This window comes from Alosa alosa, chromosome 21 (assembly GCF_017589495.1).
Source record: "Alosa alosa isolate M-15738 ecotype Scorff River chromosome 21, AALO_Geno_1.1, whole genome shotgun sequence".
NCBI classification, from domain to species: domain Eukaryota; kingdom Metazoa; phylum Chordata; class Actinopteri; order Clupeiformes; family Clupeidae; genus Alosa; species Alosa alosa.
This window is the reverse complement of record NC_063209.1, coordinates 20876703-20892350: the sequence shown is the minus strand read 5'-3', so window position 1 is coordinate 20892350 and position 15648 is coordinate 20876703. Positions and strand designations below refer to the sequence as shown.

Here is a 15648-nt window from a genome sequence, read left to right as displayed (position 1 = left end):
GTCGAGGGAGTGTTCATCTTCCTGTCAGTCTGAGATGAAGCAGAAAAGCATTACACACACACACACACACACACAGCCCCCAACTCCACAGGCCAAACGGAGGACAGGAGCATTAATACACACACTGAGCCCCAACCCACCTCTAACCAAAAAAAGAGCAAGATGATTTTCTAACTGGGTTTTTTTTTTTGCTTGCTTTGCTAGGGTGTAGAAGCCTGGTGGAATCTGAACAGTCAGGCAGAGCAAGGCTAAGAGTATTGTAGATTATTACATGTGTCATGTGATTGTTACTTATGATTACTACATCTCTTTAAAATGAACACGTCTTATTCTTACACCCCCAAACATTCTAAATCAATTGTATGTTGTATGCACCATATTGCTATGTAGCATAGTAATGTTAAACACCATTTGAAAGCTTTGATTCTTGGGAATCCAAAAATGACAACTTTTCATGTACAATCTGTGTAGTGCTTTACATTCTCAGATGAATCTTATTATGTCTCAATTAAATTGGATCCAAAATGCCCCCCTCCCCCTCCTCCGCTTTTGACCTCTGGCTGCAGTGTAGCTGCAGCACAAAGATGCAACATATTGGGTACTGAAATATTCACAAGAATCCATAGAAATTGAATCTTCATGTTGTATTATCCAATATCAGTTGTACAGATGTATAGTCTATCTTATACACACTCATTGAACCTTGAACACTACATTGAACACTACATTGAGACTTTTATGTAATTATTTCATATTTTGTGTAGTCAGTCTATATCAGAACACCTGACATACAATCTAAATAGTCCACAAGAAACCTCAAAGTGTTAGCTTTCATTTGAGACCAGGATTATGCTTCTACACATAGGGGTTCATGTGCAGTAAGCATTTGATTGTCAGTATGCATTTTGGATAACCAAAAGTCCTATGGGGAGTTTCCATAGGCATTTTACAAAACCCATGACCATACCTTGGCAAATAATGGTCTAAAGCACTCATATTGTCATTCTATATTGATCTTCTTTTGCACACAGCTTCACAAGACCTGGTGCTAGGGCTCAGTTGTGTTTCTAAGTGATATTAAGTGACCTAGAGGGCTGAAATGTGGTCAGTTCAGATGCTTGAAATCCGGCAGAAAGAAAAAACTATATTCTAGCCTCTGTAACTCCGTGTCAGTACATCACACAGTTATTTTGACTGTTTCATACGAAAACTACAGGTTCTCAGCTTTCTATAGAGGTCAAACATTTGATGGTAGGCCCCAAAAGAGGTGGGAACAATACGCTCTGAAGCAGGCGCATAAATAGGCACAGTGCAATTTCAGGCAAAAACTTGAAAATTTGTATTGGAATTCATGTGGTTAACATGAGCACCTTAGATGCTGTTTGTTCACTCTGTCCCTGTGTGTACGTTAGGTATTCCAGGGCTAAGAAACATGGGGAGGCACATTTACAGACACACTACTGAATCTAGATTATATAGATAACACATAAAACAATTACAGTTTTATACAGAGTGCAAATACTGGTCATTAGGTGAATAAGGCAAGTCCTTTATTTAGCATTTCCCCCAACTTGTACTAGCAGCAAATGCACTCCCATTAGTTTGCTTTATTAGTTCAGTTTAATAGTCACCCTTTCTGATAAGGCACATTTTTCCAGACATTCCACTACCCATTTGCTCTGTCCCTCTCTCCATCCTCCCCTTTATTCCTGACTCCCTCTCTCTCTTCGTCCTTTCTGTTTTTATCCCTCTCTCTTTCTTTGTCTTATTCATCCCCATCTCACCCCCTCCCCTCTTCTCTCTCTCTCTCTCGTTTCTCACTCTATCCCTCTCCCCTCCCTTATGTAACCCAGAGTTAAGCATTTTTGGCAGGCTCCCACACCAAACAACCCCCCCCCCCACACACACACACACACACACACCCTACACACACCCCACACACTGTGTGATCAGCCCTGAGGTGTGGTTCCAAACTGTGAAGACGATGTGGGATAATGATGTACTGTATAATTACACCGCTAAAGTCCTGCGTGACTCACAAGGGCTCTTTCTTCTCCTTCGCTCTCTCTCTCCTCATCCCTTTCCGTTTCTCTTTCTCTCTCTCTCTCTCTCTGTCTCTCTCTTTCTCTCTGTGTGCGCCTCAAATCTTATCACCGGTTGTGACTGATAATTACACCGTGGCAAGTGCTAAACTTATCAGGGGAAGTCACGCCACTGGTAATGGGGGAGCCTTGCTAATGCCAGAGGTGTTTCATTCAAGGCTGAGAAGCAATCTCTGAGCCGCCAACACCTGATATGCCACGCAAACTGCCACTAATACCAGATGCCCATTACCCCACGGGCCAGCAGTCGAAACAAACGCACCGTAAGGCAAGGCAAGGCATGGAAGTTTTATTTCTATTATTTTATTCTATTTCATTTTCTTTTGTACACAAGGCAACTCAATGTACAGTAGTGTCTGCACTGAACGCCACTGTGGTCGGCATCTTTCTCTGTCCCAGTTCAGGGCATCTCTGGACTCAGGTCAGCGGGGTTCCGTGGCTGAAGGAGGAGGCCGGGGAGTGGAGTCCCAATGAGGCCTGTGCTGCTCAGCATGACCCCGTTATTTCAGTGTGTGTCATCACAGAGTGCCCTGTTTAAAAACGCTCTCAACCTGAAGTAAATAACTAAAAACGCACTTCTTATCTTGAATATAAGAGGCCAGTGTTGTGTGAATGTGTGTTTGTGCGTGTGGTGTGTGTGTGTGTGGTGTGTGTGTATGTGCGTGTGGTGTGTGTGCGTGTGCATGTGCGTGTGTGTGTGTGTGTGTGTGTGTGTGTCCGGGTGTGTATGTGTGCACATATGAAGGTGTGTGTGGCAGTGTGGGGATAATATTTGTTTCTTCAACTGTGTAATTGCTTTATACTGTATGCAAGATTCAAAAGATGTGTCAGAAGATATCTTGTAGGGTGACGTGCTGTGAGGGGTTTTACGTAACAGGAACTTGAAGAAAACTTTAAATTGGCCTCCCTGTCTTACGGAGATCACTTCGCAGTCAAAAGATGTCAAATGGAAAGCTGGGGCCTAACAGTGCTATCCCCACATGTAGTGCACTCACATTAACACCATCAAGTTAGCCTTTTCACTGAACTCTGCCATTGTCGCTGCTCCAGGAGAGTGTTATTTTCCTGTTGTCAGTGAGGGGAGAGTGTTATTCTCCTTTTGTCGTTGCTCGAGGAGAGTGTTATTCTCCTGTCGTCAGTGAGAGTAACTGTTTCTGGCGAATGCAGCGCAAGCCCACCTGGCCTAAAGTCTCACCGTCAGACACCTGCTACATATGACATAGCCGTGCCGTGCCTGAACATTCACTGCTATCCCAGTGCAAAGCCGCCCTAAAAATGAAAAAAGCTGTCAGGTGACCCTGCTGCCCCAGTCTCGCAATATGACCCTGCAGACCCTTCCCCCTGGGTCAGGTGACCCTGTAGACCCTCCCCCCTGGGTCAGGTGACCCTGTAGACCCTCCCCCCTGGTTCAGATGACCCTGCAGACCCTTGCCTCGGTCTCGCAATATGAACCAAATTCCAGTATCTGCATTCGGGTCTGGTATATGATGGCCCTCTGCCTTGTATAAAAAATTGAAGAGAATAAATGTTTAAATCATGTGAGTGGACACACACAGACACACAGACACACACACGGGGCAGCCGTGGCCCACTGGTTAGCACTCCGGACCTGTAACCTGTAACTGTAATTTAATTTAATTTTTAAATCATGTAAGTGGACACACACACACACACACACACACACACACACACAGAGGGATGGACGGACATGATCACAACATCCTCTTCTTCCCTACCAAGGAGGGGAGGCCCAGGTGCGTTTCTTGGCAACCTAGGTGGTGTCCTAGGGCGCCACCTGCAGGGGAGACTCATTTGGGCACCCCTCAAAAGTTTATGCATTTGGGGGTGCTGTCAAAATAAACGTGTTAAACATTCACAGAAGTATTTGCGGGGTGAATGCGATTTCGAAATTGTTTTTCAGAGGCTGCAGAAAGCTGAGCTTTACAGCAAGGGGGAAGACCATAGTTCCATTTGAACCTATAAGAGCTGCGGCATCCATTGGTAGCACTCTTGTATTTCACCTGAATGTGTTTGTGTCTTTTCGTCCCTCGGTGTCTTCTTTTTCATATTTGCATGGACTATTGTGTACCTAGCAACTGCCACTTAACATATAGGCCTGGGGTACTGTATTTATTTACTCAAATGAATTAGGGCTTTCAAGTTTTAAAATATGTTGTTATACTTTATGAATTATTATAAACTTTGTATGAAACGAATTCTTTGGTGATGACACATTATTAATCACACCAAAGTTTTTTTAAATAGTAAATAGGCCTCGTTTTGTGGTTTGGTTGATCTCACCTATAGGGCATCAGAATGGTCAAAAACACCACCAGTGCGGGCAATAATCTGATTTCAAAGCCAGATAGATAGATAGATAGATAGATAGATAGATAGATAGATAGATAGATAATAGGATACTTGCAGAACTTAAACCTCTGTAGCTGACATGCTAATTGCCTTCCAGGGAAGTCAGACTCAGAGAGAGAGAGAGAGAGAGGGAGGGGGTAGGGAGAGAGAAAGAACATCTCTTTTCTTAAGTGAAGAAACACAAGAAGCTCTTTGCCTTCTATTAATGGAACAGCTAGCTGATGTGCAACAGAAAAGAAAAAAAGAGGGAGAGGGGGAAGAAAAGAGCGAGAGAGAGAGAGAGAGAAGAGAGAGAGAGAGAGAGAGAGAGAGGCAAAAGGAAAGAGGGAGAGGGGAAGAAAAAGAGAGAGAGAGAGAGAGAGAGAGAGAGGCAAAAGGAAAGAGGGAGAGAGAGAGAGAGGCAAAAGGGAAGAGGGAGAGGGGGAAGAAAAGAGAGAGAGAGAGAGAGGCAAAAGGGAAGAGGGAGAGGGGGAAGAAAAGAGAGAGAGAGAGAGAGAGAGAGGCAAAAGGGAAGAGGGGCGAAGAGAAGGCAAAGAGAGAGGGAAAGCAGGGAGGAGAGAGGGAGAAAGTCAGTGCTCAGCCAAGAAGAATGAGCCTTTCAACAAGATAAGAGAGAGTGTGTTATGTAACTCCCTTATGTGACTCACTATGTGCTGTCCAACAGGGCTCTCCAACAAGTACATCTACGCACCATTAAAAGGGGCAGATATGAAAGAGAAAACCAGCATTTATCCCAAACAGACACATAACACTACAACTAACAGCAGAGGCATTAAAATGTGATGACCATTGGTTAGTCACAGACACACCTTTGCTTCTGACTAGAGTATGTGTCCTGAATGTTGTTAAGATGGAGAGGCTCTGTGTTGCAACAGATATCTCCAAAACAGCAACATTCAGCGTGCTCTTTCCATGTTAATAATCCAACACACATCCTCTGGTCAGACACAAACACTGCACGTAAGCTATCCCAGACATTTGTCTCACACTCTTTCACGAGCCCCATGTCCCCCCTGAAAAAAAACAATGCACCTCTCCTACCTGGCTAGATAACGAGGACACTGCACTGTCCTGTCCTGTTTGTGTCCGCTTTCCGATTCTGATCCCCTTTAAGTCCCCTATTATGTCCAGCACCCCATCCCCAAGTCCTGCATTCTTCTGAGGCACTATTAAATCACCCTAATAGTGGCCAGCCACGTACATCACGAGCACCAGTCCCTCCCACCCCCCCCCCAAAAAAAAAGACTTCGGAGTCCCTCCTCTGTGTTGCTGTGAGGGAGCAACAGAGCATGCTTCCCACTCGGGTGTTTCAGCAAACAGCCCAACAGGTTTTGCCTGTGAGTCATCGACTCCTCCGCCGAGACGCTTTGTCTTTTGACATAATGCAAATAAGCATCAGACCCTTTCATTCCTCCCAGGAGGCACGAGTCAGAGGCAGCAGAGCTAATGGACATCGTGGGCGCTAACTGCGAGGGCAACGCGACAAACGATTCAGCAAAACAACCTGGCGGAAATTACTGAGCAGCTGTTTATAAACACCTACTTATACACCTTTTGCCAGCTACTACAAACACACACACATGCATGAATTCACACACACACACACACACACACACGCACAAAAGTAAATTTTTTGTAGGGTGTGGATGCATTCACACACGTACACCAAAGCGAACATTCACTTTCAGAGGCAGTATCTGGAGACACACCCCTTCCAGAACAGCCATCTTACCTGACGCTGGCCTCTGTGAAGGCTGCTGGAGCGGCGGTGTTTGGACCCGTGGACCGCCCTGTGCAGCTTGGCAGGTGCCGAGACGAGGGTGGCGGCCGCGGCGGGGGCAGGGCCCGTTTTAGGGGCCAACGGCTGCTGGGCGTAGGCGGCAGCGCCGGTGCCCGCTGAGGGCCGGTTCAGGCTGTTGAGGAGGGTGGCACGGGAGGGCCCCGCAGCAGACGCTCTGCGCTGAGCCAACAGCGAGGCGTGGCGTTGGACGGACGCGCTGGTTGTCGCTCCACGTTCGTGCCCGGGCCTGTCACCGCCACCGCTTTTCCTCCGCCCAATCTGAGCCCACGAGTCCGCCGACGAGTATTCCTGCTCCCTCCGCCTCTCCAGGAGCCGGCTCGCCACGGAGTTGAGCTGCATAGCAAAAAGCCAAGAGGAAAAAAAAGAAGAACAGGAAGATGAAAAGAGATATTTTAAGACGTCATATAAAGCACACCTAGCGGTCACGACGCGGTCGGCAGCAGGCACACACACACACACACATGCTCATCACACCTCTCCTGAGGCCATTATCTGCTACCTGATGGAGCCCAAAGTCTCCCCACCCCCTACCCTTTCTCTCCCTGGCACCAATCATCTGTCTGTCTGTCTGTCTGAATGTATGTCTGTGCCACACACCCTTAGCCCTTTAGCTGTGTCGGTTCGCTGCTAAATAAGCGGTGAGCCCAGCTGGTTGCTACGCAGCTCACAGACAGAGCCACGCACTGGTGGTGCCTGGGAGAGAGAAAGCAGTCGGGCAGGCAGGCAGGCAGGCAGGGATTGATGCTCTCTCTCTCTCTCTCTCTTCCCCTACAGTGATGCGAGGCTGTTGTGGCACTAAAGCAAAGACAGCATTACTGTGCCTTTACGCCTGGCTGCCCAGTATTGAGATGGCAGGCTCGATGAAGCCTGTACAGAGAGAAAAGAGAGAGAGAGAGAGAGAGAGAGAGATGGAGAGAAAGAGAAAAACAAGGGAGTGAGAGAGAGAGGAAGCAGAAAAAAGAGAGGCAAAAAAAGACAGAGATGGATGAAATAAAGACAGATAGTGAGAAAGCACTCAAGAGAGAAGAGAAAAAAGACTCTGAGAAGGATGAGGATGAAAGAGATATGGATAGAGACTAAGACTTTGAGTCAGAGAGAGAGAGAGAGAGAGAGAGAGAGAGAGAGAGAGAGAGAGAGAGAGAAAGAGAGAGTGAGTCAGAGAGAGATAGAGAGAGAGAAAGAGAAAATCAGAAAGAGACATTTAAAACCCCTTTTATTGAACCATTGTATGGACTGGATCAAAAACACCTTAAAAAACTAACCCACCCACCCATCCACACCATTGCATAACCCCACATATGACCACATACATGCCAGGGTCCCATCAGCAATGGAGATTTATGTGAGAAAAGTCAGAGAGAGAGAGAGAGAGAGAGAGTGGTCTGAGAACAAGAAGCACTCTTTTATCTGACAAACACCAGATGGGAATCCAGAAGCGGAACAAGAATCAACAGTTCTCTCCTGGCGCGCACGTGGCTCCGTGCACACAGCCCTTACTCTGGGCTACAGTGGCCTCGTGCACACCCTTACTTGGTACAGTGGCCTCGTGCACACCCTTACTTGGCACTACAGTGGCCTCGTGCACACCCTTACTTGGTACTACAGTGGCCTCGTGCACACCCTTACTTGGCACTACAGTGGCCTCGTGCACACCCTTACTCTGGGCTACAGTGGCCTCGTGCACACCCTTACTTGGTACAGTGGCCTCGTGCACACCCTTACTTGGCACTACAGTGGCCTCGTGCACACCCTTACTTGGTACTACAGTGGCCTCGTGCACACCTTTACTTGGTACAGTGGCCTCGTGCACACCCTTACTTGGTACTACAGTGGCCTCGTGCACACCCTTACTTGGTACAGTGGCCTCGTGCACACCCTTACTTGGTACAGTGGCCTCGTGCACACCCTTACTTGGTACTACAGTGGCCTCATGCACGTGCACACAGCTTTACTCTGCGCCACAGTGGCAGGCAAGGGTGCAGATGTCAGTCATCTGAGTCTAATTTCGTAAGCTTTCCCTGTGGCGCTGCCTAAGCGAGTGTTAAGAATGACGACCACAGCGACATGACGAGAGGCGAGAAGTTTGCATCTTCTGCCTTATCAGTGCCGTGTGAAATTCACCAGAGGCGCCATGCCTGAGCGTCAACAAGCACAAGAACAACAAACAAACAAACAGTGGAATTCACCACAGAGGCGCCATGCCTGAGCGTCAACAAGCACAAGAACGGCAAACAAACAAACAAACAAACAAACAAACAGTGGAATTCACAATGAAAGCAGGCTCTGTCACAAAACACAACATAGTATGCTACTGCTGCAGAATACCAACAGGCTTGCTCATAAATGACCTCGGCCTCACTCTGTGTGAGAAAGAAAGAAAGAAAGAAAGAAAGAAAGACAAAGCAAAACTCAAACCTCTGTGAACTGCAGAGGAAATATCCCAACTTTATCCTCTAAGTGCCCTTCGACCCAGTTGTCATCCACTCGTTGAATGACCGTAATGACATCTCCCTAAAAAAGGAAACAAACACAAACAAATACAGACACATCGACAAGTCAGAGTGGGGGGAAATTTACTTAAGTAATGTGCTTGGAGAAAATAATCTAGAAAATGTCAATAAATCCTTCAAACTGAGGTTATGTTGTTAGTAAAATGCTGAACCGTATTATTCCTTGGCAAAGGTTGTTCAGATATCAATGTATTATGAAGCGTTTTTTGATACCCTCAGGCTAAGACCAGCTGTAGTTCTTCAAGGTCAAAGATTTTGGTCACAAAGAGCTTAAACCAGTCTAATTAGAAATCATTTGTGTGGACAGACAACCCAAAAGACCTAATTCATAAAGGATTTGTTGCTATGCAGAAAACTATTTTTATATTTCACGAGCCAAGCTGAATTCCATAGCAAATGCATGTTTAGCACTATTCAAAAATGCTATAAGCATGGCTAGACCAATGAACCCAATAATGAAATATTCTCAATCGGCTCACAACATGGCTTTAGTAATTGTCTGATCAAATAAATCAAAACAAAGTATTCAATGTGGTAAACATGCTGGATTAGTGTAGGTCAAAATCCAATTACTTTTTTTTTTTATCTCAGTCGCTTTGGTGCATTTCAATAAGTGCACAAACAGCACACAGTGCTTTACTTACACAAGCATGTAACTTGCTCAAAATGCTTAGTTTATGTCTCAAAAGCAAACATTTTGCCAAACAACATGTCAGTGCCTTCAGAATGAAAAGTTTCTGTGTCACTATCATGACAAAGAGAGTCAAAATGCCATGTTGTCAAAATAACAGTTTATTCTGTTAGCATTTTGTTATGAAAATCCGTTTTGTGCAATTAAATGACCACAATCGAAGGCTGATTATCATCACGCTAAGGTCAACTGCTGGGGTAAATAAAACGTTGCTGGTGAATTGGGTAATTAACCTCAACATAGTTTCCTGACAGATCGTAGTTTCCTGACAGAAAGGTCAAATAAATTCAACCACACCTTTAGTAAGTGGATATAATAAATGCATCTGGACTGTCAATGTATTGGGTTGCCTGGCAACCAGCTTCTACTGCTGACACCAAACAACACTTACCTTGAGGAAGGTCAAGCAATCTTTGAAGTCCCGTGGGTCCAGGTCTGTCACGCCAAAGTCACACAGGGCTGTGCATAGGGGCAACTGCTGCTGCATGTTGTTATCAAGCGGAAGGCCACCGCCCGCCTTAACATCGGCATAGCGCCTGTTCTCATCCTCCTTTCTGCCCACACCCATGACATCGCCAGGTTTCATGTTGCGATCTCCAGATTTAGATTTATCGTGTTGTTGGTTGCTGCTGCTGATTCTTGAGTAGACCTGGGGAGAAATCACAGAAAGCCTGATGTTAGTTTGGCCTTCAAATATTTACCTTTGGAGTGCAAAGAAAACAGATGCTGTGATATCAAAATACTCTAAGTAGGCCTATAGTATAAGTTCAAGTAAAAGTATATACTTTTGATCCCGTGAGGGAAATTTATCCCAATCCGTGAATTAGTGAAACACACTCAGCACACAGTGAACACACAGTGAGCAGTGAGGGGTTAGGTGCCTTGCTCAAGGGCACTTCAGCCGTGCCTACTTGTCGGGGTACAAACCGGCAACCCTCCGGTTACAAGTCTGAAGTGCTAACCAGTAGGCCACGGCTGCCCTGTACATTATTCCAGCAGATAATGAGGCAGACAGCAGGTGACACCAGCCCCTAATCTGGCCTGTTCTGGCCGTAGTGTAGCCACATTCCTGAGTAGGCTACTCAGTTAACCAAAATAGGACAGAAAGTTAAAAAAAGAACAACACACGGTCAACTTTTCAAATTTGTCCACCACTTTGCTCTTGCACCTGTTCCTGTCTCAGGTTAAACCCAAAATATCTGATTTCTTTCCCCACTGCCAAATGAAAAACCCTGGGAGACAGCGGGACCCATGAGACCACAGGCGACTTTGTTAACCAGCAGTCTTGGACATAATGGGCACACACACAGACACACACAGACACACAGACACACAGACACACACACACACACACACACACACACACACACACACACACACACACACACACACACACACACACACACAAAGACACACACACACACACACACACACACACACACAGAAACACACAGACACAAACACACACACACACACACACACAGACACACACACACACATACAGACACAAAGACACACACAGACACACACACACACACACACACAAAAACACACAGACACAAACACACACACACACACACACACACACACACACAAATACCAGCCTTCATCTGAACCAGGAGCAGAACTAAGGCAGTGCAGCTACAGAACTAGGGCATCCTGGATGGAGACGTCTCCCTGGCATGATGAGAGCAGTAGGGAACATAACAAAGATCAAAGCACGTACCGAAATACACACAGGAAACATCCTACTACAGTTTCTCTTTTTGTGCTTTGTGCTTGTGTGTGTGTGTGTGTGTGTGTGTGTGTGTGTGTGTGTGTGTGTCAAAGCAATGTTATGACTAGTATGGTCATTATTTTAATACTGTGATGACAGATGCTGTCCCTTGATATTACTCTTTACAAAACCACAAAGGAAAATGATTAACAATCCCTCATGCAGAAAATAGTGAATCATCTCGGGCGTTCAGGGGAACCGCCCTATATGAGTCTGTCCTGCTATAGGAACAAAGTTTGATGGATCAGGAGAATATTATCCAGAGACCAGAATGTAGCCTGTGCAGTTTTCCATTTTTCAACTTAAAAAAACAGATCTTTGGAACTCTGAGTTTGTTAACATGTAGAATTGTAATATTGTTTTGTGACTGGTACATTCTGTAATTATGTTGTATTTCCCATGTAGGCAAGACAGCAATATATCTACTGCTTATATAGAGATTTATCTTTCCCTGATTTGGCAGGTGTGCCCTCAGGCAGGCTGCTAAATGTCTATGACAAGTGGTTTATAGACAATGTTATGTTACTATAAAGAGTGTATGAATGGAATAGTATAATATTTCATGACAGGAAAATATTAAATGGTTATGCCTACGCAGTTTAATCATAGATTAATTGATTAGCGGGTCTGTGTTATTCTTACACAGACACCTCGTGAACTTACACTCACCCTGTCAGATTCCAGCTCTTGCGTGTATTGGTGTGACTGCGTGTCCCGGCCCCCTTGCCGTGGGACGCAGTCCACGTGTCCCTTGTCTGTTCCTGCTCCTAGTGGTCCATGCTGAAACCCCTCCAGAAGTCTGACTAACAGCAGATTAGTGGGCAGCTCCTCCACTGCCCGCGCTACAGGAGACCGACACTCCGGGCAGCGCAAGCCCGAGCGCGATGACTGTTCTTGACGCTGAAGACACGGCTTGCAGAACGTGTGCTGGCACGGCAGTACCTTGGCTGTCACGTCGAGGGGTTCGAGACAAAGAGGACATTCCAGCAAGTCTAACAAAGCCAGATCCTCCATTATATTATTTGTCTCTACCACACAAACTCAAAAGAAGCATACAGACCATTTCACTTCCTGAAGCAGCATTTAGGCGAGGAACGCTCGTTCGTCAATTACATTTCGAATACACATAGGCCTATGGCACCAAAAGCTTTCAATGTTAAATACATTTCTTCAACATGACGAAAATCGATGTCAGGAGTAGCCAACATGCTCAAGCATGTACTTCCGTAAATATTAGCGTACAGAATTGTCAAGCTACCTGGTGCAACAGGTGTCACCACCTACTGCAGGTAAGAGAGATAACATCTAAAGCAACAAGGCGGTCAGTGTATCCAGTACGTGTAGTTTTATTTGTTACATTACAGCATGTCAATTGAGGCACAGTGTAACATACAAGCTTTGTTCGAAAAAAAGAGAAAAAGTCTGAGACTACCTGTAAGAAGGCCCAAAAGGACCACTCGAGGTTTGTCATCCTGAAGTGATGCGCTGTCAGTGTTCACCAACGAAAAGACGCTACTATCTCATTCGACTATAATCGGCTAAATAGCTGTCAGCTTAAAGACTTCAGCAGGCAAAGGCAAGGCTGGCCGAGCAGGAAAATCAAGCCTCTGGAAACTGCGCCACTATACTGGACACATATCATCTTACACGCCGCCAGTGTTAACTCCTGCACAGATTCAGCGAGTCACTAGTGAAACTCTGACAGTCAGGTCAGGTGAATGGAAAAGTACATAAAGGGTTTAGCCGAACTCTGCCCACAGCTCTGGAATATGCAGTCGCAATGTTTGTGTAAATAAATGGACAAATAATTATTCTGCCCTATCACAATTCTAATGGATGAGTCTCTTAATTTCACGCTCATCGTTTTTAAAAACTCATTAACTTTGGGCATTGAGTTGAGTACGCATCATTTGAAGCAGTGAACATGAGAAAAATCTCTGTCCAGTTCTCATGTACTACATTTTACAGGTTCATCATGAAAAATCATGACAGGCAATGTTTTTGCTTGAATGCCAGTTGTGAATGCCGGTTGTCACAAGGAGCTTTGCTGCCCTCTTCTGGTGAATATTGGCCAGCACACTCACAATGATTTGTGTTGAGGTTGGGGGCGCTCACGCTGATTAAATAAATAAAAACAAAATGCTTTAGAGAGACAATGTCTTACAGATGTCACATGGGTTATGACATTTTTTTTTACCAACTGATATTGATATCACTTCACAGAGGCTCAGGAGGTAGAGGAGTCACTGGTTAGCCCAGTCCTTCCTGACCTTGTCGAAGTGTCCTTGAGAAAGACACTGAACCCTAAACTATGTGCAGGTTGGCGCTTTGCACAGCAGCCTCCACCACTGGTGTGTGTGTGTGTGTGTGTATGTGTGAGAGGTTTTTTGTTGAGGAGAAAATTGTTATTACGTTAAATGCATTCAATTTAGCACATCATGTTTATTATATTGATTATGGTGGTGGTGGTGACGCTGATGATGCTAGCAGTGATGACTGTTGTAATGATAGTGATGAAGATGATGATGATGATGATGATGATGATGACGATGATGATGATGACAAGAATAGTGTTGAGACCCAGACAGTTGTGGCAGTAGAGAGGCATGTAATAGTGCAGTCAGGCACCCCCACCCCCTTCGCCCCCCATCCCCACCCACACCTCCTCATGACAGCCGTCCTGAGGCCTGAAGAGTTCACTCTTGCATGTCCCCGAAGCCCAAACTCCCTCCAACGTCCCAGGCTTCAATTATTTATCCACATTGACTCTGTGCTCTCCACAAGTTCAGGACATGCACTTGAATTTTTTAAACAAGCATTAATTTTTCAGCTCTTTCGCAAGTCAACAGTGTTTGAGAGACTTTCGGAAACATATTACATTCACTAAACACAAAAAAAATCATGCACTTTGGCTCATTTGTCTATAAATACAAGACATATTTTAAACAGAGCGATTTATCACATGCTCCTCATGGTTAAAACGTGTCAGTGTCTCCTCTGCCAACAAGCCCAGGCGCACACACACACACACACACACACACACACACACACACCCCCTGCTCTGTATTAAGGACTAATCACCACCACCCTCCCCTACATCTCTCCAAAGCCTTCTCTGTACTTTTGGGATCAATGAGGTATGATGAGGCATGCATGATAGCCATAACAGCACAGGGGCAGTTTGGGAAGGCGTGCTGAGTCAGAGGGAGGGCAGTGGTTGAAGATCAATGGATGTTAATGGACTCTGTAGCATTCACCATTTGATTATTGGAGGCAGTAATAACATTGCCATTAAAATGGCATCTCCTCCGCAGAGATAATGTGGCGGGTTGGCCAAGTCTAGACGGTAATATGCCGATAGCCATGGGGAGATGAGGCCAAGATAAGCTTGAAAAGGGAAGGGTTTTAGTGCTGAGAGATTAGGTCTCAAATGTTTGATCAACTTTAATATCATCCTCTGCCGTGAAAAAGGATGTGAAAGACGTGGCTGTCTGGGTGTGTTACAGCTCGACACGCAGGCATGGTCGGACACAGTTTTCAGAGAGGACAAGCTGAGAGATTTCTGCCAGCGCCTAGCACTTTATCAAAATGTATGCATGCTGTCACTGTAGACAGAATGTGTGGATTTATTAAATAAATATTCATGTATTAGCTTATTAACTCATTGGCTCCTGTAGCTAAGTTCATAGAGTGAAGTGCTAAGAGAACACCAGTCTCAAGGGTTTAGTTCCCTTGGAGCACAGTACACATACTGTAGGCCTACTGATCAAATAATGTAGGCTACACCATACCTGCCGTGCTAATTAGATCAATAATGAAGTCAATGACCTGAGGGTTCAGATTTGACAAAAACCCCAGCAAGTGTAACATGTTTAACATGTGTGTGAAAGCTGCATGTAGGCTAGCCTATGTCATCATCATGGTTATCCTGACATTTTGTAATTTTGTGAAACTATCCTCTGCCATCTCCAGAGCCATTCTCTCATTCTGTTCCATTGGGTTAAAGTGTAATATTAGTTCTCCAGAACCATCCTTTCATTCTGTTCCATTGGGTTAAAGTGTTCTATTAGTTCTCCAGAACCATCCTCTCATTCTGTTCCATTGGGTTAAAGCATAGACTATACACAGTCTATGGGTTAAAGTGTTCTATTAGTTCTCCAGAACCATCCTCACAGTCTGTTCCATTGGGTTAAAGTGTTCTATTAGTTCCCGTAGCTGAGCTCCCACTGAGAGATGCTAATTCCCTGACAGCACATAATGATGATAGACTACGCATAAGATGTACATCTTTTCTTGTACTGAAAGTTTCTTCAGGTAAAATCATCTGCCAAAAGTGTCCATCTCAACGACTTGGAAGCTTTAAGAGCTGGCAGATCAATGTGAACTAGCCTTCCTAC

General features: G+C 45.2%; 1 protein-coding gene across 3 annotated transcripts in view; it reads right to left on the bottom strand.

Annotated features, from left to right (window-relative positions):
* sh3rf2 (SH3 domain containing ring finger 2) overlaps positions 1-13062 on the bottom strand; it is a 17726-nt gene extending 4664 nt beyond the window's left edge. The window contains exons 1-5 of one of the 3 annotated variants that reach the window (XM_048230729.1): positions 11915-13062; positions 9866-10123; positions 8689-8784; positions 6205-6606; positions 1-29 (exon numbers count right to left, since the gene is read on the bottom strand). The exon at positions 1-29 is cut by the window's left edge and continues 84 nt beyond it. In XM_048230729.1, coding sequence (XP_048086686.1) covers positions 1-29; positions 6205-6606; positions 8689-8784; positions 9866-10123; positions 11915-12265 — 1136 coding nt within the window. In that variant the 5' untranslated portion in view covers positions 12266-13062. The remainder of the gene's footprint in view (positions 30-6204; positions 6607-8688; positions 8785-9865; positions 10124-11914) is intronic. The other 2 variants (XM_048230727.1, XM_048230728.1) reach the window with 2 other exon arrangements.
* Between the last annotated feature and the right edge of the window lie 2586 nt (positions 13063-15648).